The following is a 26156-nucleotide window of genomic DNA, read 5'->3' as shown; positions in this document are numbered from 1 at the left end:
CCAGAATAAACAAGAAAGACATTCCTGGTACTAAAATAAGTTCTCTGTTCGTTAGTGACATCCCCACGCCCCTCTTGTATTTCTTTGGCTTTCCACTTTCAATTTTTATTCTTACAAAAAATAAAAGATTTACCGTTATGCAGACTACTGCATTAGTGTAGAAATGATATAAATAATATCATCGCACTTGTGAAAGAATATTAGACTCACCAGTTGACGTGTATTGGACACTTGGCATGATTTGTTTACTTTTGAACTTGGTAAAAATTGAACATTTCTGCTACTTTGAGCTCAATTTCAAGGTACTTTTCATTGTAAAACCAGTCAAAATCATCTCAATTTCTGTAATATTTCTTCCATTCTATAAAACGAGACCAAGAAAACTAGAATACAACAATAAATACCATACGAAAATACAATGCAAATTCGGTTTTATTCCAAAAACACGGTCAAAGTTTTTTTTTTCTCGTTATGCACCGAGTGCTGCAGGATTTTTTTTTATACTGTGCACACTGACCACACAGACCCATTCTCTCACATGTGGGCCTACCAGCTTTCTCCTGCTCGATTTGAAGCCGCTAGAATTTATGAGTATATATACGTCAAAAACGGTGGCTAGTAAGACGTATATATATGACCAAAACAATCAAAGGGTTAACCCTTTCAGGGTCGACAGGCTCTCTCACAGACTTGTTCTCAGGGTTGACAAATTTAAAAAAAAAAAAAAAAATCTCATGAAAAGATAGAGAATCTTTTTCCAATCATATTGACACCAAATGTATGAAATTTGATGGAAAAGTTGTGGAATTATTCTCTCGCAAAGTTAGCAGTCTCGACAATGTTTACGCATCGGTGATTTTATCCACTTTGAGCCCTATTTTCGGCCAATTACAGTGTACTAGTCGACAAAAATCATAACTCTTTCGCTAGAACTCCATTTTTCCTATCGGACGAGTACAAGAAACTGCCCATTTACCGACTTCAACTATCCAATAAAGTGGTCAGAATTTAGCAATTTTGCCAATTTCACACAAATTTTAAAAGATGCCAATTTCCAAATAGGGTCCAGAATAAACAAGAAAGACATTCCTTCCACTAAAATAACATTTCCTCTGTTCATTAGTCATGTCACCATGCCCCTCTTACATTCTTTTGCTTTCCACTTGGAATTTTTATTCTCAAAAAAAAAAAAAAAAAAAAAAAAAAAAATTATAGAAGATTTACTGTTATGCAGACTACTGCATTAGTATAGAAATGGTATAAATAATAAATTACCAGTTGATGTGTATTGGACGCTTGGCATGATTTGTTTACTTTTGAACTTTGGTAAAAATCGAACATTTCTGCTACTTTGAGCTCAATTTCAAGGTACTTTTCATTGTAAAACCAATCAAAATCGTCTCAATTTCTGTAATATGTCTTCCATTCTATGAAATGAGATCAGGAAAACTAGAATACCATCATAAATACCATACAAAAATACAGTGCAATGTCGCTGTTTTAAACCAAAAACACTCGGTTTTTTTTTCTCATTACGCACTGTGCGCTGCAGGATTTTTTTTATACTGCGCATACTGACCACATAGACCCATTCTTTCTTATGTAGGCCTACCAGCTTTCTCTCACTAGATTTGAGGGCGCTAGAATTTAGGCGTACTAGTACGTCAAAAACCCTGGTGCGTAAGCCGTACTAGTACGTCAAACCCTGAAAGGGTTAAAATAGTGAATTTGAGGTGTTTCTTTGAATGGGTTTTATGGTTTTCTTGGCCATTTCTTGGCATCATTTGACAGAATGGAAGACATTCTACTGAAATACATAATTTTGGAAGGACACACTAGCAAAACAGCTAAGAATTTGGTTGAATGGAACAACAAAATTGACTTAAAATAGGACTCAAAGTGGATAAAATAACTGAGGTGTAAATTGTGCCGAGATCACTAAATCTATGCCTGTGTAATTCTGCAAGTTTTCCATCAAATTTCATACTTCTGGTGTCATTACCTTCAGAAAAAGATTCTCTACCATTTCAGAAGAAGTTGTTTTTTAACCCTTTGACTGTTTCCGACGTATAAATACGTCTTACGAGCCAATGTTTCTGACGTATTTATAAGCACAAATTCTAGCGGCTTCAAATCGCGCGCCAAAGGCCTGGTAGGCCTACACGGGAGAGAATGGGTCTCAGTGGTCGGTGTGCACCCTGTGAAAAAAATCTGGGACCTAGCGGTGCATTGTGGGAACGCCATGTTGTCAGTCCATTTTCACCATGCCTCTCGGTAAGAAGTTCCTCACTCCTCGGCGGATTGGAGGTCTTTTGTTCCCAAGTGATAGCTCTAACAGCGATGAAAATGTCAGTGACAGTGAATTCAAGGGTTTTCAAGTGAGTGTTACCGAAAAAAGTGCCCAGGATAACGTAAATAGTGACGAAAACCCAGATGACCCACAACCTTCGACCTCTGGTGCTGTGCCGGCTTGTTCACATTCACCTTCGCCTGTACCAGGACGAAAGAGGAAACTATTTGGTCGTGTACAACACCCTGATGATAGCAGTGATAGTGATAGTGATAGTGATTTCAAGGTCATTGAAAGCAGTTCTAGTGACAGTGAGAGTGAATATTCCCCAGTGAAGCGCCAGTATGTATGACGTAGCATGGGGTCTGGTAGTGTTTCATATGTTGTTCCAAGGGGAAGGAGAAACTCTGGGAGCACATCCCGTGGCCCAACACCACGACCTGATAGTGAAGATGACGATATTGTAACGATGGGTATGAATGGTGACAGTGAGGGAGGAGGCAGTGGTGGTGATAGTGAGGGTGGCACGGCCCATGTGGCACCATCACCGGGCCACGCTACTAGCCACGCGGCTGACTCAGCAGAACAACCAGCCTCACCCTACCCCACACTGCCACAACCTGCACCACCACAACCTGCACAGCCACAACCACGGTACAATATCCAGACCCCACCAGCAGACCGCATCTGGGATTGGCAGGACGGTGACGAGTTTGTTCCCAGTCCCCATGACTTTGATGAAACACAAAGTGGAATAAAGCCATCTTGTCCACTTGGGAACAATGCCAGTGAACTGGACTGCTTTGAGTTATTCTTCGATGAACCCCTGATGGACATCATTGTCAGGGAAACCAACACATACTGTGAATACACCATGGCAAATACAATTCTCTCACCAAAATCACGGCTACACAAGTGGAAGGAGACAACTGTGGCAGAGATGTACCTGTTTTTTGCCACAATAATGCTTATGCCACATGTGTATAAGCACACTGTCACCACATACTGGACAACAGATCGCCTGATTTCAACTCCAGGTTTTAGTGACATTATAGGTGTCAATCGTTTCCTGATACTGTTGCGTATGTTACACTTTTCAGACAAAACCAGGCCTGACAGAAGCGACAGGTTATATAAGATAAGAAATGTGTTTATGTACCTGAAACAAAAGTGCTGCATGTATTTTTATCCCTTCAGGAAGCTTGTTATTGATGAGTCCTTGATTTTATTCAAAGGAAGACTCTCATTCAAGCAATATATACCAAGCAAGAGGAAACGCTTTGGTATAAAGCTATTTGTACTGTGTGATTGCAGAAGTGGTCTTGTTTTAGATATTATTGTGTACACTGGCAGTAATACTTTGAGAGATACCATGAAGTTATTGGGTATCTCTGGTGATGTGGTTCGAACAATGATGGAACCATATCTTGGTAAGGGGCATATGTTATTTACTGATAACTGGTACACAAGCCCCTTACTCAGTGATTTCTTGCGAGTGAACTTGACAGACGTGTGTGGCACAGTGCGTGGTAATCGCAAACATATGCCAAGGTTCGACGCTGGCACTCGCAGAGGTGAGGTGCAAGCCTTTGCTGCCAATGACATCATGGCATTTCGGTGGCATGACAAACGTGATGTCACATTGTTGACATCAGTTCACACAAACGAAATGGTACCCAGTGGCAGGGACAACAGAGAGACCAATGAACCCATTCTAAAGCCTGCAGCTGTCATGGACTACAACCTCAATATGCGCTTAGTGGACAAATGTGACATGCAGATTGGGTTTGCAGACTGTGTACGCAAGAGTTATAAGTGGTATATCAAACTTTTTTTCCATCTTGTTGATATCTCTATGCTAAATGCTTATAACATATACAAGTTGAAGACCAACAAAACACCAAAATATGGTGAATTTTGCCTGTCAGTAATCAGACAAATAATTGCAAAGTACAAAGGAGCAACTCCTGCAATAGACCAGCGCCCACAGACGTCATCTCGTTTGAGGCCTGGTGATCACTACCCCATACAACTGCCTCCTACTACTGCCAAGAAAAATGCTCAGAAGAGGTGTTATGTATGTATGCATACCACAAAACGCCCACAAACACGCAGAGACACTCGTTTTATGTGCGAGGAGTGTGAAGTGCCCCTCTGCATATACCCATGTTTCAAAGAGTTCCACAAGCTGCAGCAGTTCTAGGAACGTGCTTAGTGACTGTACATATGTATATATATTATGGAACAATAGTAATAAACATTGTTTTGTATTGTTTGTTTGTGTAAACAAAGTGTATACACAAACTAATAGTGATAAAGTTTGTTCTGTTATTGTGTTGTAAATAATGAGTGTATATTTGAACAATGCACCTTACATTGGTCTCACAGGCCACATAAGTTACCTGGAAAAGAAAAATATTGAAAAATGCAAGAAACCTTTGAATTAGAGTAAATAAAAGAATACCGGGTGGGCGGCAGTCGCCGCTGTTGCCATACGCACGTCGATTTCTGCAAACTTTGCGGCTCTATATCTCGGTAAGTACTGATGGCAAAAATTTTTTTTTAGGCTTAAAACACTAGTAAAAATATTCCTAACATTTTCATAAGAAAAAATAATTTTTTTTTTTTCGAATATTTGGCGACATAGAATGACAGTTTCAGAGAGGGCCCTGAAACAGTCAAAGGGTTAAGTGGACAGAGCAGCATTAACCCTTAAACTGTCCAATACAGTGGACCCCCGCATAGCGACCTTAATCCGTGCAAGAGGGCTGGTTGTTATGCGAAATGTTCGGTATGCGAATTAATTTTCCCCATAAGAAATAATAGAAATCAAATTAATCCGTGCAAGACACCCAAAAGTATGAAAAAAAAAAAAATTTACCACATGAAATGTTAATTTTAATACACACAAACTGAAAAAGGCGTGCACAATTACATGACACTTACTTTTATTGAAGATCTGGTGATGATTGATGGGATGGGAGGAGGGGAGAGTGTGTTAGTGTTTAGAAGGGGAATCCCCTTCCATTAAGACTTGAGGTGTCGAGTCCTTTTCTGGGGTTACTTCCCTTCTTCTTTTAATGCCACTAGGACCAGCTTCAGAGTCACTGGACTTCTTTCGCACAACATATCTGTCCATAGAGGCCTGTACCTCTCGTTCCTTTATGACTTCCCTAAAGTGTTTCACAACATTGTCAGTGTACAGGTTGCCAACACAGCTTGCAATAGCTGTGTGAGGGTGATTTTCATCCATGAAGGTTTGCACTTCAAGCCACTTTGCACAGATTTCCTTAATCTTTGTAGTAGGCAACTTCTTCAATTTCTCTCTCCCCTCCTCTGAACCAGTTTCCTCAGGTCTGGCCTCTTGCTGTTGAAGTTGATCTATCAGCTTATCAGTGGTTAGTTCTTCATTGTCCTCCTCCAACAACTCTTCCACATCATCCCCACTAACCTCCAACCCCAAGGACTTTCCCAATGCCACAATGGATTCCTCAACTGGCATAATCCTCTCAGGGTTAGCCTCAAACCCTTCAAAATCCCTTTTGTCTACACATTCTGGCCACAGTTTCTTCCAAGCAGAGTTCAAGGTCTTCTTAGTCACTCCCTCCCAAGCCTTACCTATAAGGTTTACACAATTGAGGATATTAAAGTGATCTCTCCAAAAGTCTCAGAGTCAGTTGAGTTTCTGAGGTCACTACAAAGCACCTTTCAAACAGAGCTTTTGTGTACAGTTTTTTGAAGTTTGCAATAACCTGCTGGTCCATGGGCTGCAGGAGAGGAGTGGTATTAGGAGGCAAAAACTTCACCTTAATGAATTTCATGTCCCCATAAAGTCGCTCTGCCACGTCTGTAGGATGACCAGGGGCATTGTCTAACACCAGGAGGCACTTAAGTTCTAATTTCTTTTCAGTTAGGTAATCTTTCACATTGGGGGCAAATGCATGGTGTAACCAGTCATAGAAAAAGTCCCTAGTGACCCATGCCTTACTGTTTGCCCTCCACAGCACACACAAATTCTCCTTGAGGACATTCTTTTGCCTGAACGGTCTGGGAGTTTCAGAGTGATACACTAATAAAGACTTCACTTTGCAATCACCAGTAGCATTGGAACACATCAACAAAGTAAGCCTGTCTTTCATAGGCTTATGTCCTGGGAGTGCCTTTTCCTCCTGAGTAATGTAGGTCCTGCTTGGCATTTTCTTCCAAAACAGGCCTGTTTCATCACAATTAAACACTTGTTCAGGTTTCAGTCCTTCAGTTTCTATGCACTCCTTGAATTCCTGCACATATTTTTCAGCTGCTTTGTGGTCCGAACTGGCAGCCTCACCATGCCTTATCACACTATGTATGCCACTACGCTTCTTAAATCTCTCAAGCCAACCTTTGCTGGCCTTAAATTCACTCACATCATCACTAGTTGCAGGCATTTTTTTAATTAAATCCTCATGCAACTTCCTAGCCTTTTCACTTATGATCGCTTGAGAGATGCTATCTCCTGCTGCTAGCTGTTTTTCATTTATCCACACCAATAAGAGTCTCTCAACATCTTCCATCACTTGCGATCTCTCTTTCGAAAACACAGTTAAACCTTTGGCAAGAACAGCTTCCTTGATTGCCTTTCTGTTGCCCACAATAGTAGAGATGGTTGATTTGGGTTTCTTGTGCAACCTGACCAGGTCAGCGACACGCACTCCACTTTCATACTTATCAATGATCTCTTTCTTCATCTCTATTGGAATTCTCACCCTTATTGCTGTAGGGTTGGAACTAGAAGCTTTCTTGGGGCCCATGGTCACTTATTTTCCAGGTAAAGCACCGAAAACACTATAATAATACGAAATATTCCGACTGTATGCTTGGATGTTACCGCGGAGGCTGGCTGGTAAACAATGCCACCGGCGGAACATATGAGGCTGGCTCAGGCCGCACATTGGACGCGTCTCGGACGAAGGGCGGCGAGCGGGTTTTTGGGCGGTATGCGAGGCAAAATTTTTGCGATCAAAGCGACCGGTATGCGGATTGTAAGTAGAACATTTTTTTCCCCTTATAAATACATATAAATACTAGATAAGTTTACACTAACATATATAAAGTTAGCAATAGAACTGGGCATTAACCCTTTGACTGTTGCGGTCGTATATGTACGTCATGGGAGATACCGTGTTTGACGTATCTATACGCATAAATTCTAGCGGCTTCAAATCAAGCGGGAGAGGGCTGGTAGGCCTACACGAGAGAGAATGGGTCTCAGTGGTCGGTGTGCACCCTGTGAAAAAAATCTGGGACTCAGCGGTGCATTGTGGGAACGCCATCTTGGTAGTCCATTTTCACCATGCCTCGCGGTAAGAAGTTCCTCACTCCTCGGCGGATTGGAGGTCTTTTGTTCCCAAGTGATAGCTCAAACAGTGATGATAGTGTCAGTGAAAGTGAATTCCCTGGTTTTGAAGCGGGTGTGACCGAGAAAATTACCCAGGATAACATAATTAGTGATGAAAACCCAGATGACCCACAATCATCCACCTCTGGTGCTGGGCCGGCTCGTTCATATTCACCTGTACCAGGACGAAAGAGGAAACTATTTGCCCATGTACAAGACTCAGATGTGAGCAGTGCAAGTGATAGTGATAGTGATAGTGATTTCAAGGTTATTGAAAGCACTTCTAGTTGTGACAGTGAGGGTGAATATTCCCCAGTGAAGCGGCAGTATATACGACGTCGCATGCGGTCTGGTAGTGTGCCATATGCTCTTCCAAGAGGAAGGAGTACATCTCAGAGCACATCCCGTGGCCCTACACCACGTCCTGATAGTGAAGATGACGATATTGTTACGATGGGTATAAATGATGTGAGTGAGGCAGCAGGCGGTGGTGGTGATAGTGACGGTGCCATGAGTCATGTGACACCAGCAGCGGGCCACGCTAGTGCCCGCGCTGCTGACTCTGCACAACTACAACCCGCCTCGGCCGACCCCCCACTCACAACCACAACCTGCACAACCACAACGACATTACAATATCCAGAACGCACCAGCTGACCGCATCTGGGATTGGCATCAAGATGACGAGTTTGTTCCCAATCCCCATGACTTTGATGAAGGACAAAGTGGAATACGGCCATCATGTACACTTGGGAACAATCCCACTGAACTGGAATGCTTTCAGTTGTTCTTCGATGAACCCCTGATGGACATTATTGTCAGGGAAAGCAATACATACTATGAGTACACCATGGCAAACACTATTCTGTCACCAAGATCACGCCTACACCAGTGGAAGGACACAACTGTGGCAGAGATGTATCTGTTCTTTGCCACAATAATGCTTATGCCACATGTGTATAAGCATAGTGTCAACACATACTGGGCGACAGACCGCCTGATTTCAACCCCTGCTTTCTGTGACATTATACCAGTGAATAGATTTGTGTTACTGTTACGTATGTTACACTTTTCAGACAAAACCAGGCCTGACAGAAGCGACAGGTTATATAAGATCAGACGTGTGTTTATGTACCTGAAACAAAAGTGCTGTATGTATTTTTATCCCTTCAGGAAGCTTGTTATTGACGAGTCTTTGATTTTGTTCAAAGGAAGACTCTCATTCAAGCAGTATATACCAAGCAAGAGGAAACGCTTTGGTATAAAGTTATTTGTTCTGTGTGATTGCAAAACTGGTCTGGTTTTGGATATAATTGTGTACACTGGCGGTAAAACAATGGAAGATACCAGGAAGTTACTGGGTATCTCTGGTGATGTGGTTAGAACAATGATGGAGCCATATCTTGGTAAGGGGCATATTTTATATACTGACAACTGGTACACAAGCCCTATACTCAGTGATTTCTTGCGAGTGAACATGACAGATGTGTGTGGCACAGTGCGTAGAAATCGTAAACATATGCCTAGGTTCGAAGCTGGCAGTCATAGAGGTGAAGTGCAGGTGTTTGCTGCCAATGACATCATGGCATTTCGGTGGCATGACAAACGTGATGTCACACTGCTGACATCAGTTCACCGACACGAAATGGTAGAGACTGGCAAGCAGAATAGAGAGACCAATGAACCTATTGTAAAACCTGCAGCTGTGATGGATTACAACCTCAATATGCGCTTAGTGGACAAATGTGACATGCAGATTGGGTTTGCTGACTGTGTTCGCAAGAGTTATAAGTGGTACATAAAACTGTTTTTCCATCTTCTTGACATTTCCATGCTGAATGCTTATAATATGTATAAGTTGAAGACCAAGAACAAAATAAATAACAAAAAGGCACAATACCGTGACTGGAACGATACACAAATAACCCGCACATAAAAGACAGAAGCTTACGACGACGTTTCGGTCCGACTTTGTCAATGGTCCAAGTCGGACCGAAACGTCGTCGTAAGCTTCTGTCTTTTATGTGCGGGTTATTTGTGTACCAAGAACAAACCCAAATATGGTGAATTTTGTTTGTCAGTCATCAGACAAATAATATTCAAGTACCAAGAAACAACACCTGCAATAGACCAGCGCCCACGAAATTATCAACACATGTCCTCTCGTCTGAGGCCTGGTGATCACTACCCCATACCACTGCCTGTTACTACTGCCAAGAAAAATGCTCAGAAGAGGTGTTTTGTCTGTGGACATACCACAAAACGCCCACAAAAACGCAGACACTCGTTTTATGTGTGAGGAGTGTAAGACACCATTGTGCTTATACCCATGTTTCAAAGAATTCCACAAGCTGCAGCACTTCTAATAAAGTGTCCAGTGATTGTACATATGTATATATATTATAAAGCAATCGTAATAAACATTTGTTTACATTGTTTGTTTGTGTAAACAAGTTTTAGCAACATTATAATGATACGAGTGTTTTTGCTATAATTGTGTTACATTCAACGAGTGTATATTTGAACATTGCACAATAATTTGGTCTCACAGGCCACAAAAGTTATGTGAAAAAATAAAATAGTGAAAAAAACAAGAAACCATCGAATACAAGTAAATAAAAGTTTACCGGGTGAGCGGCAGTCGCCGCTGTTGCCGCCAGCAGATCAATTTCAGCAAACTTCAGGACTCTATATCTCGGTAAGTACTGATGGGAAAAATTTTTTGGGGGGACTAAAACAATCAGAAAAATAATCTTAACATTTTCATAAGAAAAAATAATTTTTTTTTTTTTTCAAATATTTTGCGACACCAGGAGACACTTCAGGATTTGGCCCTTCGACAGTCAAAGGGTTAAAAAGACAATGAAGTAAAATACACATAGTACACTAATTACTTACCATAAAATATTTGGAGTCTTAATCTAGGGTGAGATGAGTAGTATTTATTGTAAGAAATCAAGTGTGGTATGTATGGTAGCCAGCCAGGCTACCATACCAGGCCAACCCACCCACACATAATATTCTACGACATTTAAGCATTCCAGAGCGATAAAATCCATATACAGTTCACTCATTACTTACCATAAAATATTTTAGTCTTAATGTAGGGTCAGAGGTGAGTAAATGAGATGAAATGAGTAAATGAGAGATAGAGAATGAGTACGTGAGAGAGGACACTCGCGAAGTTATGTAAACAAACCAAGCGAATGCGAGTTTTGTAAACAAACCAGGTGAGCACGTCTGGTTTGTGTAGTACAAGTTACATTGTGTGCAAGTTGTCTCTACGTACGGTAGAATAAATAAAGAAGAACACTCCCATTTTTAGAAGAAATGAAGCTCTGAGTGAAGGCATACGAAAGGAATAATTTTGTACAGTTACCCCCAGTAGCACATTTTGTCTTACGTTGAACTAGAGAAAATGTTATTCTTGCCGTCACTTGTATAAGTTGTCTGGCTACCACATCTCATATTTATGTTTATTTATTCTAATGTGAAGTGCATGTTATGTATCGTGTTTATTATATAGTTTTGAAAAAATATAGCTGGATTAATGAAAATGTATATATTAACGTAATGTACGACATTTAACCCTTTCAGGGTTGGTGCCATACTACTACGGCTTGCATGCCAGGGTTGGTGCCGTACATGTACTCAAATTCTAGCGCCTTCAAATCTAGGGAGAGGAAGCTGGTAGGCCTACATATGAAAGAATGGGTCTATGTGGTCAGTGTGCACAGTACAGTGGACCCCCGCTGTACGATCAGCTCCCAATGCGACCAATTATGTAAGTGTATTTATGTAAGTGCGTTTGCACGTGTATGTTTGGGGGTCTGAAATGAACTAATCTAATTCACAATATTCCTTATGGGAACAAATTCGTTCAGCAATGGCACCTGAACATACTTCTGGAATGAAATAATATCGTAAGCCGGGGGTTCACTGTATAAAAAAAATCCTGCAGCACACAGTGCATAATGAGAAAAAAAAAACTCCGACCGTGTTTTTTCTTTAAAACGGCGACTTTGCAGTGTATTTTCGTATGCTATTTATGGTTGTATTCTAGTTTTCCTGGTCTCATTTTATAGAACGGCAGACATATTACAGAACTTCAGATAATTTTGATTGGTTTCACAATGAAAAGTACCTTGAAATTGAGCTCAAAGTAGCAGAAATGTTTGATTTTTGCCAAAGTTCAAAAGTAAACAAATCATGCCACGCGTCCAATAATAATATAATAATAATAATATCTTTATTTACTACAAGTACATGTACAAGGTATGCAGTCCTAGCTGACAACAATGGCATACTACTATATAGAAAGGCCCTCATTATGCTCCGCATTTCAGGCAAATTAGGTCAGTGCCCCAGGATGCGACCCACACCAGTCGACTAACACCCAGGTACCCATTTTACTGATGGGGAACACAGACAATAGGTGGAAAGAAACACGTCCAATGTTTCTACTCTGGCTGGGAATCGAACCCAGGCCCTCGCCGTGTGAAGCGAGAGCGTTAACCACCAGGCCACCTACTGGTTAGTCTAATATTCTTTCACAAGTGCAGTGATATTATTTATACCATTTCTACACTAATGCAGTAGTCTGCATAACCGTAAATCTTCTATTTTTTTTTTTTTTTTTTTTGAGAATAAAAATTCAAAGTGGAAAGCAAAAGAAATGTAAGAGAGGCCTGGGGACGTGACTAATGAACAGAAAAAATGTTATTTTAGTGCCAGGAATGTCTTTCTTGTTTATTCTGGACCCAATTTAGAAATTGGCATATTTTAAAATTTGTGTGAAATTGGCAAAATTGCCCATTTCTGACCATTTTATTGGATAGTTGAAATCGGTGGTTTCTTGTACTCATTCGATAGAAAAAATGGAGTTCCAGCGAAACAATTATGATTTTTGTCGACTGGTACATTGGAATTGGCCAAAAATAGGGCTCAAAGTGGGCGAAATTGCTGATGTGTAAACATCGTCGAGACCGCTAACTTCGCAAGAGCATAACACCGTACGTTCTCCATCAAATTTCACAGTTTTGGTGTCATTATGATCGGGAAAAGATTCTCTATCATTTTATAAGATTTTTTTTTTTTTCAAAAATTTTCCGACCCTGAGAACAAGTTTAGGAGAGGGCCTGCCGACCCTGAAAGGGTTAATGAGACTCAGTGATTACTATTGAGTATCATCATCATTACTAATATGGCATCACTCGTACAAGTCGTCTGGCTACCACATCTCATATTTATGTTTATTTATTCTACTGTGGGGTGTATTTATCATCTTTGTATGTTATGCATCCTGTTTATTATATACTAATTTTGAAAAAAATATCATAGATGGATTAATGAAAATGTGTACATGAACGTAATATACGACATTTAACGAGACTCGGTGACTACTGCTATTATTATTACTAACATGGCGTCTCAAGACATAAGACACTCTTACTGATTTTAATGTGTACCTGCACACCAGCACAGTAAGTTTATTTAGGTACAGGTACACATAAGTATAATTATCAGAGCATATATAAAATATGAAATAACTTAAAAACACTTCAAATTTTGGAGTTTCCAGGCATTGTGGAGAGACGTGGTGCTTACGGAGCTCACAGAGAATGTAAACAAACCGGGTAGGGAGCGGTGACCGTATTAGAAAGTCAGGGGGGGGGGAAGCCGCATAGAGAGTTTTGGTCATAATTTGAAATGTCCATATTAGCGGAACGCCGTAAAGTGGGGCCGTACTGTACGTACTTAAAACCAAGCCTAAGCCTGCTATACTACAACTGTTTTCTCGTGTTTACACGGTCGCTCTTGCGTGCTAGAACTTTAATTTGTGCCATCAATCCTATACGATACATCCCTCTAGCGCCTGGAACCAATCTTGGGCGGAAAACATTATATACCGAGTCAAAAAAGGAGAATTAGTGTGCACTACCTAGCAGAGTTTACTGCCAGAGGGGAATCATAGGCCTGTGTTCCGTGTGCATAATAATAATAATAGAACTTTTCTTTGTCAGAGGAAAGAAAGTCTCCCTGATAACATTGTGTATATATAGTGTATAGTGTATACTACAGTGGCTCCCTAGTATATAGATGATAAAGGCTAAAGTGTCATTTGAAAACAGGTGAATTTGTAAATGAAATGATAAGCCTATAGAGGCAGGTGCCAGAAGTCGCCAGAATCTTACCACAGTGGTCAGCTGTTTTAATAATCTTTCTGGCCTGCTAGTGTACTTGCATATAATCTAGTGATACCAGTGAATAGCAGAATACAGTGTTGTAGTAGCAACTAACCAGTATTATAATGGTACTTAGTGGAGTGGAGCGACTTTCATTAGTTTCTTTTTCTTGAAATACCAGACGTTACTGTGAATTTCATATAACCTGTAGTTACCAGCGGTCGCAATATACACAACGAGAAGCAATTATTACTACAGAAAAAGCATCCTTCCTCCAAAATTTCCACCAGTCAACTATAGTGATAATATAGCATTTATTGTGGTGGAGACGAAAAAAAAAACTAGAAAAGCTAGATACAGCGATTGATAAACAAGGGTTGAGGCTCGACCGTTCATCACTGTAGGAGCTGCCAGAAATCACCGGCTCTTCAACACGCAAGTTATACTTTTGTATCAATCAAATCACATATTACTCGGGTAGATAATTTCAAGTAGATCCTTCATGTGTTAGCCCAAATCACCGACTAGTATGTTTTAAATAATAAGTGACCCACTGATCAGATCAGATCGACTGGTCCGAACCCTCGACTGGTCCGAACCCTTGATGGTCCGAACCCTTGACTGGTTTCAAACGGTTTTGTTGGACAATAAAGCAGACTGTAAACGGATGGGGTTGTAGGAGCCCTTATCAAACACAAACAATATATATAAATCAGGAACGTACACGGTAAGCTGTCCAATTAGTTAGAAATAGAAATACAAATAGCTAGAGCTTCATTTAAGGAGGTTATTAATAGAGTATTCAAGAGGTTGCTAGTAGAATTACAGTAAATCAACCACTCAAATCATTATGAAGCTCCGTATAGTCTGCAGTCAATCAAACAAACGGGCTTCCACATGGATAAATTGTCATTTTTGTGGAAATTGGTGTCACGCCCCTTGTGCAGATATCCAAGAACTAGCTACAAGCAGTATTAAAACAGGGAAGTGTTTTTGGGTATGCCCAAATGAGGAAAATCTGTGGACTAAAATCACAAGGGTATTAAAAGAGGATAACATCAAAGTTGCTTTCATAGACAACCTGGAAGCTTTCTACAACAGATGGGAACATAAAAAGTCTGGGCTGAATGGTACTGCCCTTGATACTGGCCATGTAGTCAGAAACTGTAAGGCTGGAGGTGATGTCCTGGTAGTCAGTAAATGTGGGGCTGATAGTGCTGTCCTGGGAGACAGTAATGGTGAAGCTGGAGGTGCTGTCCTGGGAGACAGTAATGGTGAAGCTGGAGGTGCTGTCCTGGGAGACAGTAATGGTGAAGCTGGAGGTGCTGTCCTGGGAGACAGCAATGGTGAAGCTGGAGGTGCTGTCCTGGGAGACAGCAATGGTGAAGCTGGAGGTGCTGTCCTGGGAGACAGCAATGGTGAAGCTGGAGGTGCTGTCCTGGGAGACAGCAATGGTGAAGCTGGAGGTGCTGTCCTGGGAGACAGCAATGGTGAAGCTGGAGGTGCTGTCCTGGGAGACAGCAATGGTGAAGCTGGAGGTGCTGTCCTGGGAGACAGCAATGGTGACGCTGGAGGTGCTGTCCTGGGAGACAGCAATGGTGAAGCTGGAGGTGCTGTCCTGGGAGACAGCAATGGTGAAGCTGGAGGTGCTGTCCTGGGAGACAGCAATGGTGACGCTGGAGGTGCTGTCCTGGGAGACAGCAATGGTGACGCTGGAGGTGCTGTCCTGGGAGACAGCAATGGTGACGCTGGAGGTGCTGTCCTGGGAGACAGCAATGGTGAAGCTGGAGGTGCTGTCCTGGGAGACAGCAATGGTGAAGCTGGAGGTGCTGTCCTGGGAGACAGCAATGGTGAAGCTGGAGGTGCTGTCCTGGGAGACAGTAATGGTGAAGCTGGAGGTGCTGTCCTGGGAGACAGTAATGGTGAAGCTGGAGGTGCTGTCCTGGGAGACAGTAATGGTGAAGCTGGAGGTGCTGTCCTGGGAGACAGTAATGGTGAAGCTGGAGGTGCTGTCCTGGGAAACAGTAATGGTGAAGCTGGAGGTGCTGTCCTGGGAGACAGTAATGGTGAAGCTGGAGATTTTGTCCAGGTAGTCGGGAATTATACGCAGGAAGGAATACATATAAATGACCTCATAGGGGACAGGAGCCGTAGTGGGGAAACAAGTGTAGTCAAAGATAAGATAAAACCAATATTGCAAACTAGAAATACCACAGGAAATAGCAAACAAGAGGACTCCACTAGCTACAGTGAGGATATATTACCAAAAACAACTGGTGGGAGCTCCATTGTTGGTGCTAGGGAGGATAGGAATAAGACAGGGAAACATGCACCAACAGGGAATACAGTCACAGAAACCCAAGGCAAACAGAAACCAAGCCTGTGCACATACTATGCACTTGGTATCTGCAGACATGGGAAATCTGGAAAAACAGACGGGACGTGCAACTATGACCACCCTAGAAAATGCCATGCCCATATGACAACAGGAAAATGCAAACTCCCTTCCTGTAAGCTTTTTCACCCTGAAATGTGTACCTCTTCAGTACAGGAAAGACTGTGCTATAACTTAAATTGCCAGGCACACCATCTAAAGGGTACAAAAAGATACAAAACATCCAGGCCATGGGAAAACCTGGGTAGCCACAGCCACTCAAGAAGGAGAGGTTTTTTAGTGCCAGGAAGGAAAAAAAAAACTGGCAGGAAATGGCAGAAATCGTACACCAAATCCAGTCATTCCTGGAGTGGAACCACAGTCGATGGCCTCCACTCCAAACCAACAGATACAGATACTAATGCCGGAAAAAAAATCCCCCCCCCCAGTACCAACAATACCACCAGTCCGATGACATTCTTCTTTGCAAATATACAGGGTCTAAAGCCAGCAACATACAACAAATACCTTTCATCCGTGGACTGCTTGCAGAGGCAAAGGCAATGTTCGCGGCTTTCACTGAGACCCACATAAAGGATCACTTGGACAACGAAATATGGATCCCAGGTTACAACCTATACAGATGTGACAGAGTGAACAGGCAAAAGGGGGGGGGGGGGGGGGGGTTGGCCTGTACATTGCAGAGTCACTTGTTTGCACAGAACTGCTAAATGCCTCAAATGATGTAGTGGAAGTTTTAGCAGTAAAGGTCAAGAACCAAAACCTAGTCATTGTGGTAGTCTACAAGCCTCCGGATGCAACATCCCAGCAATTCCAGGAACAGCTGTTAAAAATTGACCACTGTCTGGAAAATCTTCCAGCTCCTGCACTCAACATCTTGCTCCTGGGGGATTTCAACTTAAGGCACCTAAAATGGAGGAATATAGCAAATAATATTGTTGCAGTAATAACACCAGGAGGCAGCTCTGATGAAAACTCACACTCACACGAGCTTTTAAATCTCTGCACAAAATTCAATTTAAACCAGCAAATAATAGAGCCTACTAGACTGGAGAATACACTAGACCTCATCTTCACTAACAACGATGATCTGATAAGAAATGTCACCATATCAAAAACAATATACTCAGATCACAACATAATTGAGGTTCAGACATGTATGCGTGGAGCCCCATACCGACATAATGAGACTAGTCACGAGGGAGCATTCACCAAATTCAACTTCAATAACAAAAACAAAGTGGGACCAAGTAAACCAAGTCCTAACCGATATAAGCTGAGAAGATATACTAAGCAACACAGACCCCAACGTATGCCTAGAACCGATTAACTTGGTGGCACTCAATGTATGCACAAGGCTTATTCCTCTAAGAAAAAGGAGGAGTAGATGTAAAATAGAAAGAGACAGGCGCTCCCTTTACAGGCGACGGAAAAGAATAACAGAGCGGCTAAAAGAGGTCAATATATCTGAAATGCGTAGGGAGACACTGGTCAGAGAAATAGCAAGCATCGATCTCAAGCTAAAGGAATCTTATAGGAGTCAGGAATCGCGGTTAGAACTAAAAGCCATAAATGAAATCGAAAGAAACCCAAAGCATTTCTTCTCCTATGCCAAATCAAAGTCGAGAACAACATCCAGTATTGGGCCCCTACTTAAACAAGATGGGTCCTACACAGATGACAGCAAGGAAATGAGTGAGCTACTCAAGTCCCAACATGACTCGGTTCTTAGCAAGCTGCTAACCAGACTGAGAGTCGAAGTTCAAAACAAATTTTTTATGAGAGAGCCACAAAATTTGCCTATCCAATGTTATCCTGATGCCAAATGACTTCAAACAGGCGATAAATGACATGCCCATGCACTCTGCCCCAGGGCCAGACTCATGGAACTCCGTGTTCATCAAGAACTGCAAGAAGCCCCTATCACGAGCCTTTTCCATCCTATGGAGAGGGAGCATGGACACAGGGGTCGTCCCACAGTTACTAAAAACAACAGACATAGCCCCACTCCACAAAGGGGGCAGTAAAGCAACAGCAAAGAACTACAGACCGATAGCACTAACATCCCATATCATAAAATCTTTGAAAGGGTCCTAAGAAGCAAGATCACCACCCATCTAGAAACCCATCAGTTACACAACCCAGGGCAACATGGGTTTAGAACAGGTCGCTCCTGTCTGTCTCAACTATTGGATCACTACGACAAGGTCCTAAATGCACTAGAAGATAAAAAGAATGCAGATGTAATATATACAGACTTTGCAAAAGCCTTCGACAAGTGCGACCATGGCGTAATAGCGCACAAAATGAGTGCTAAAGGGATAACAGTAAAAGTCGGTCGATAGATCTATAATTTCCTCACTAACAGAATACAGAGTAATCGTCAACAGAGTAAAGTCCGAGGCAGCTACGGTGAAAAGCTCTGTTCCACAAGGCACAGTACTCGCTCCCATCTTGTTCCTCATCCTCATATCCGACATAGACAAGGATGTCAGCCACAGCACCGTGTCTTCCTTTGCAGATGACACCCGAATCTGCATGACAGTGTCTTCCATTGCAGACACTGCAAGGCTCCAGGCGGACATCAACCGAATCTTTCAGTGGGCTGCAGAAAACAATATGAAGTTCAACGATGAGAAATTTCAATTACTCAGATATGGTAAACATGAGGAAATTAAATCTTCAGAGTACAAAACAAATTCTGGCCACAAAATAGAGCGAAACACCAACGTCAAAGACCTGGGAGTGATCATGTCAGAGGATCTCACCTTCAAGGACCATAACATTTTATCAATTGCATCTGCTAGAAAAATGACAGGATGGATAATGAGAACCTTCAAAACTAGGGAGGCCAATCCCATGATGACACTCTTCAGGTCACTTGTTCTATCTAGGCTGGAATATTGCTGCACACTAACAGCACCTTTCAAGGCAGGTGAAATTGCTGACCTAGAAAATGTACAGAGAACCTTCACGGCACGCATAACGGAGATAAAACACCTCAATTACTGGGAGCGCTTGAGGTTCCTGAACCTGTATTCCCTGGAATGCAGGCAGGAGAGATACATGATTATATACACCTGGAAAATCCTAGAGGGACTAGTACCGAACTTGCACACGAAAATCGCTCACTACGAAAGCAAAAGACTTGGCAGACGATGCAACATCCCCCCAATGAAAAGCAGGGGTGTCACTACCATGTTAAGAGACCATACAATAAGTGTCAGGGGCCCGAGACTGTTCAACTGCCTCCCAGCATACATAAGGGGGATTACCAACAGACCCCTGGCAGTCTTCAAGCTGGCACTGGACAAGCACCTAAAGTCGGTTCCTGACCAGCCGGGCTGTGGCTCGTACATTGGTTTGCGTGCAGCCAGCAGCAACAGCCTGGTTGATCATTCTCTGATCCACCAGGAGGCCTGGTCACAGACCAGGCCGCGGGGGCGTTGACCCCCGGAACTCTCTCCAGGTAAACTCCAGGTCACATTACAAGCTGCCCCATAAACATACTTATCAAAGTTCATGTTACCATAGTGTTAGATTTACTCAGATTTCTTACCGCATTCCTATGACATTCACTTTTATTATTTACTTATTACCTGATATGCTAGGCACAAACAAAGTTACAGTATTCTAAAATTTCCTTCTTTGGCTAACCTAACAGCTTTATCATGGAGTAATTCAGTGTGTGATGGAATCCATACAAAATTTATATTAATTCCTTTTCCCCTGATTTTTTAGTACCTATACCTAGCTACTCCAATGAGAATGTTAAGCCATTGTGAGAGTTACAGGCCTTTGTGATGATCATCAGTAATAATCTGAGTCACATTCAGTGTCAAGTTAACTTTAGTGCCATTAGGATGGCAAACAATTCAGTTTCCAGTGTAGGAAATAAAGGTATATAGTATATTATAACCTAACACCTAGAAAATTGTAGGATTGATCCCAAACCTGCACACACAAATCTTTCTCCTTGAAAGCTAGAGGCTTGGCACTGTGCAAAATAACCCCCCCCCCTACCCCATGAAAAGCAGTTGTGCATTAAGTTCACTAAGAGAAAACAATAAATGTTTAGGGACCAAAACTTCAATGCCCTCCCTCCATACAAAGGATATTGCCAACAAACCCAGGCCATCTTCAAGGACGACCCAAACAAATTTCTTCAAGCAAGTTCCTGATCAGCCAGCCTGCAGTGCTTATGTTGGAGATTGTGCAATTAGCATCAACAGCTTTGTTAATCAGGCCATCCACTGGAAGGCCAAATCTAAGACCAGGCTGTGGAGGCACGGACTCTGAGCACTCTTCAAGTAGGCTCCAGTTTCATGTCTGTGTACATCATACAGCATCAGAAAACAAGTAAACACCTCACATAAGAGGGGGGAAGGATGCCTGTCTAGTTACCCAAGAACTAGAATCTGTGGTGCAAGCACATGGAGGCACTCCTTATGCATGTCCAAAACTGTTAAACAAAATAAAAGCAGCTTTATTATCAGATTTTGGAATGATTCCCAGGTAAGATCTCTTCAGATTACTATAGTTTACAGAAAGAGCCCCTTAGCCATATAAAATTGGCTGTACTGTATATAACCCCACAAGACAAACTTTGTGGGAAGGTAGGCAGATGGATATTTAACTTCTTAACAAAGCCCAGAGTAATAAACATTGAAATTAAAGAATGCTACAGTGAAAAGGTATGTCTAAGGCATGGTACTTGCCCCACTTCTTTCTCATTCTTATACCTGACAGAGGGACATGAATCATGGAACTATCATCCTTTGAAGAACATAAGAAGGAACACTGGAGAGCAATAGAGAAAATGAGTGAAGAACTACGGAGAACAGCTAAGTGGGAGAAAAAATGGAGAATCACAACCAACCCAGATAAAGTCCTCATCAGCACCATCAGTTGTTTAGCATCAACCATGGAAGACAAAAGGGGTATTTCCATCAGAGGTACATGAATCGCTATCAGAAATCCAAACAAGATCCTAGGTTATGAGATCAACAGATTACTCCACTCCACATCCCACATAACCAAAAAAGTGAACCTAGCAAAAGCCCGCCTCGGCCAACTTTTCCAATTCAATGCAGCCCCCTCCCACATCAAGAAACACCTGTATAAGATGATGATCAGAACTCTGCTAGAATACCCTTGCATACCCATGTCACTAACAACTAAAACCAACATGCTAAAACTCCTAAGAGTCCAGAACAGATTTTTGATAATTAGTCTTCCAGTGGGATGCTGACAACAAAATGATGTTCAATGAGGACAAATTTCAGTTCTGTCAGGAAAGAATGGAGGAAATAAATAAGAGCCGAGTACATATAGACAAACTCAAACCACTGGTCAATTACCAGGCCATGGGAGTGCTGACCCCAGAAACCCTCTTCATGTATACTCCATTCAAGGAGCACAAAAGTTTTATTAATGCAACAGCAAATAAAATTATATGTTGGAAAACTGGAACTTTCTAAACATGAGATGCAAAGGTAATGATTATAGTACTCTTTAGGTCATTTGTTTTCTCTAAACAGGAATACTGCTGTACACTAACAATTTCCTTCATGGCAGCTCTTACAAACTCAGTCAAGTGCCTAAACTGCTGAGAGCATTTGAGGTCTCTAGAACTGTACTTCTGAGAACGTAGGCAAGAACGATGCACCATAATCTACGCCTGGAAGATGCTGGAGGAGTGGGTTCAAACCTACACATACAAATTACTACTATGAACACAAGAGGTAGACAGTGTGGGATACTTGCAATGAAAATCAAGGAAATGAGTAGACAGAACTCAGCAAGTGTTACAGGACCATGAATCTAACTCCTTCCCTTCATGTATAAGGGGGATTACAAACTACAGTATCTTTAAAGAGAAACTCCTGAGATCCCTCCAAACAGTTCCTGATCAGCCAGGTTGCATTCCACAAATAAAAATTAACTCAACTGCACAACTATATCTATTTTGGAAGATTTCAATCAAAAAATATCAACATGGGACCAAGAATTAAAGTAAACAACCATTATTTCCTTTAGGTGGCACTGTCACAAACTATTTCAAAAAGCATTCCCTGCTAATTTCTACAAAGATGCTAGACTAGATTTCCTAGCCAGCTGTTTCCATTAATTTGGCTCAAGTTAAAAATCTTTCATTAAAATATTTTTTAATGTAAATTAGCCTTAATAATTTCATCCCATAAAAGTTTACCATGTTCCTTAACCTTATTTTGGGGGGGAAAGGATGAGGTCTTTAGATCATACCCAAGATTAGCTTTTTCACACCCCTGAAGAAACTGCAGCCAAATAGATTCTGTGTTTGTCACTTCCACTTTTAAATCAACAATTTAAATTTTCCCCTGACATATTGCCACTGCCACCTTTGCTGCTGACTATCAGTGTGGAATGATTTATATCCTTGTATGTGGCATTTAGCAGGTGTCTCTATCTTTCAAAGTGAGCCATTTCTCTTATTGCAATAATATCTATGCTTCCTGCATATGCAATTAATCTTGGCTCCATCTTATTTCTTGTGCTCCTACTATTAGTTTAACAGACCTTAAGGGAGTTAGTCACCTAAATCGATCCACTGACAAAATTTTATGCTTTAGCTACTGTATGATGAACTGACATGTTTTCCTGAAGTATGTTCATTCTCTAGTGCTGCATCTCATGACCCATACACAATCATGCCTCTATCTTCTGTCACAACTCAGCAAGTCTCCTTGACAGATGGCTAATATTATCACTCCTGCCCCAGATATTCACTATCCCTTGCACTCGTATGTTTACCATAGAAAATATCCCAATTCTCAATAAATGGGACTCCAAGTTCTTGAAGTACAGTAGTACCTTAGTACTTAAACTTAATTCATTCCAGAAGGCTGTTAGAGTACTGAACAAATTTTTCTAACCAATTTTCTTTTTGGTTGGCTGCTATCATTAACCTTCTTAGGCCCCATGGTGGCTTATTTATACAGAATAAAAAAAAAAGACACCAAAAAATACAAAAACATGTAATAATTTACAGCGATCTTCTGGCAGGTTGTGCTTGTTTGGTCGAGTGCTAAAGTCAAATATCAAGCGATTTTTTTTTTTTACCGAACAAAGAGTCTGAATACCGAACTGTTCGAGGTGGGAGCTGTTTGATTACCAAGTTACTACTGTACTTGTCTAGCCACCAATTTACACCAACTACTCTCGACATATTTAGTGACCACTCCTCTTCAAAGCAAAATGGTACATACAACTGGGATTCCTTCCTTGGACCTAATTCAATCAATTGATGTCCTGAACTTTGCTAACAGCTCCTGTCTCCTGTTTTTCCCAGTATCATTTACTCCAACACTGAGGCAGTTAATGGGGTTGTTCCCATTATCTTACATACTCTCCAACTTGTTGACTGTCACCAACACCAGCTCCAGGGAAACATCCTTTATACCTTCCTAACATTTTTACAGAAACTACTGGCAAGCACTAACCTTATATAACTTAAACATGATAAATATATGTTTAAAGTCATCGAACCTGCCTCCTGAGTAACTTGCTGGCATCGTTGAAAGTCAGACCCCAATGGAAATAAGTCACCGACTGTCTTGGGTTATCTTAGGTAATTTACGCATATATTGTTATTTATGAGCACTGTACTTATGTACCTGTATCTAAATACACTTCACCTAACAAAAGGTCCTAAAAATATGTTATTTTTAATCACTCAATTTATAAAATTTCCAAATGCATGTTTCACTGACACTGCTTAGCAGTATATAATGCATTTGCAATTATTGATAGTTATCCTTTATCTGAATTTATTGAATTTAAATGCGTCTACCGCCATTAGATATGTTGAATACTTTGTATACTTCCTGGAAATAAGTCACTTTGACTTTTTGGGTCATCCTGGGTAATTTACACATGTTAAAGTATGTATATTTGTACTTGTGTGTACCTGTACGTAAATTAAGTTACTCTCCATTAGTTCACAAACACTTCCCTATAGTTGTACTAAGTTTACCGTTCATATTCTGCAGACAATGTTAACTATAACTTGGTTTACATTTAAGTCTTCAAATATAAATATATTTTGTCAAATATGGTCTAGAAAATGTGATCAGATATCTATAGTTAAACAGAATCTGGAATTTCGGAAATTAAACAATATACCAACAACTACACTATAGCCAAGTTTTATATAAAATATCAACAGTATATTGGAAACCACTATAATTGTGATATAAATGGCAATGACTTAGTTAACTTAACGGAACATTTGCGACACACTTACGGTGTTGAACGTAAACTATAATCGTTGGCAATTGTTTCAATACCGCCCTGTCTGGCCACAGCGATGTAACAACCATCGTTGCCGAAATCAATCCCGATGACGGACATTGTCGTATTAAGCGGAGTGTAGAGTCACACCGTATTAGTGAGGAGAGTGCGTGGGTACACGCAGGTGAGGAGAGGACTGATGTAAGGTCACTAGCAGCACTGCCACACTCCTCACACACAGATCATGACACACTGACGAAAATTCTAGAGCACGAGGCCGGTTAGGCTCCCTGGCTAGCCTCGCCCTCCTCCTCCATCAACCAAACTCTCACATCATTTATCAATATCATATTCAAATATAACTTCATTTTCGTAGAGACGCATAAATATACTTATACAAATTATTATATATAGTAATATATATATATGTAAATTACCCAGTATAACCCCAAAAAAGTGACTTATTTTCTTATTTTTATTTTTTTATTTTTGTTATTAGATGCAAAACTTACACAAAAATAACAAGTCTTAAGAACACATGTTATGAGCATATAAAAGTACATTATACTTTATAGATTTATATGCTGTGCATACTAGAGACCCTCAGTTTATTGCACCAGTGTTGTAAAATGAATTAAAATAAAATTATTATTTATCATTATAGAATAACGCATTAAACTAAAACAATTTGACTCCCGCTATGGCCAAACCTCTCAACGTTGTCTCTTACTTATTTATCCACAAGAAAATAGGTAAGATAATGCCTAGGCATAATAGAGGCTTTCTTTGCATTGCAACCCACTATTGTATATACACAATCTCAATGTACTGTTTGCAAAGACATTAAATAAATAAATAAATAAATAAATAAATAAATAAATAAATAAATAAATAAGAAAGTGCAACATTTGAGTATCTATACTTGTGGAAACGTGTAGCTCGTGGAGATTCTGCTTCAGAATCTCCACGACTGTCGTGCTTTTCGCACCTACTGCTAGGTTGAGGGACTGATTACCTCATCTTCTGTACATAGTTCCCCTGTCAGCGTGGTCAGCTTTGCAAAGCAGAACATCAAGGAAAGGAAGAGTGTTGTCGACTTCTTCTTCAAGTGTGAACTGGATTGAACTTCGTTTTAAAGTCTATCGAAAACCCACCAACCAAAACGATCTTCTCCACTTATACTCTCACCACGACACCAAAACCAAACGTGGTGTAATTATAGGCTTCTTCCTGCGTGCACTCAGAATCTGCAGCAATGAGTTTCTTGAAGAAGAATGCACGATGATTGAACAAGTATTTTCTAAACTCCACTATCCCCAGTGGAATCCCGCCTAGGGATTCCCGCCTACCAGTGACTATGCCCTCGTCTGCTGCACCTGACGTTACTATATAAGCGCCAGGCTCCTTTCTTCTGCTTCAGAATCTCCACGACTATGGTGCTCTTCGCACCTACTCCTAGGTTGAGGGACTGATTACCTCATCTTCTGTATATAGTCCTACTGTCTTCAAGTTATGTCCTAGAATTTGTATTGATAAAGCCACTGGTTGGCGAAACGTCTACAATAAAGATACCCAGATGTTGCACATGTGTCTTAATTTCATCTTGTCGGTATTATATACCATTCTTACTCAACTTGT

At 41.0% G+C, this 26156-nt stretch overlaps 1 protein-coding gene across 3 annotated transcripts in view; it reads right to left on the bottom strand.

The window, feature by feature from the left end:
- Hsp110 (heat shock protein 70Cb) overlaps positions 1-24813 on the bottom strand; it is a 200455-nt gene extending 175642 nt beyond the window's left edge. For 2 of the 3 annotated variants that reach the window (XM_070093393.1, XM_070093394.1), the window contains exon 1: positions 24532-24778. In XM_070093393.1, coding sequence (XP_069949494.1) covers positions 24532-24638 — 107 coding nt within the window. In that variant the 5' untranslated portion in view covers positions 24639-24778. Of the gene's footprint in view, positions 1-24531 lie in introns of all 3 variants that reach the window. The other variant, XM_070093392.1, reaches the window with a different exon arrangement.
- Between the last annotated feature and the right edge of the window lie 1343 nt (positions 24814-26156).

The sequence above is a fragment of the Cherax quadricarinatus genome, chromosome 42 (assembly GCF_038502225.1).
Source record: "Cherax quadricarinatus isolate ZL_2023a chromosome 42, ASM3850222v1, whole genome shotgun sequence".
Taxonomy (NCBI): domain Eukaryota; kingdom Metazoa; phylum Arthropoda; class Malacostraca; order Decapoda; family Parastacidae; genus Cherax; species Cherax quadricarinatus.
This window is presented reverse-complemented; position numbering and strand designations above follow the sequence as displayed.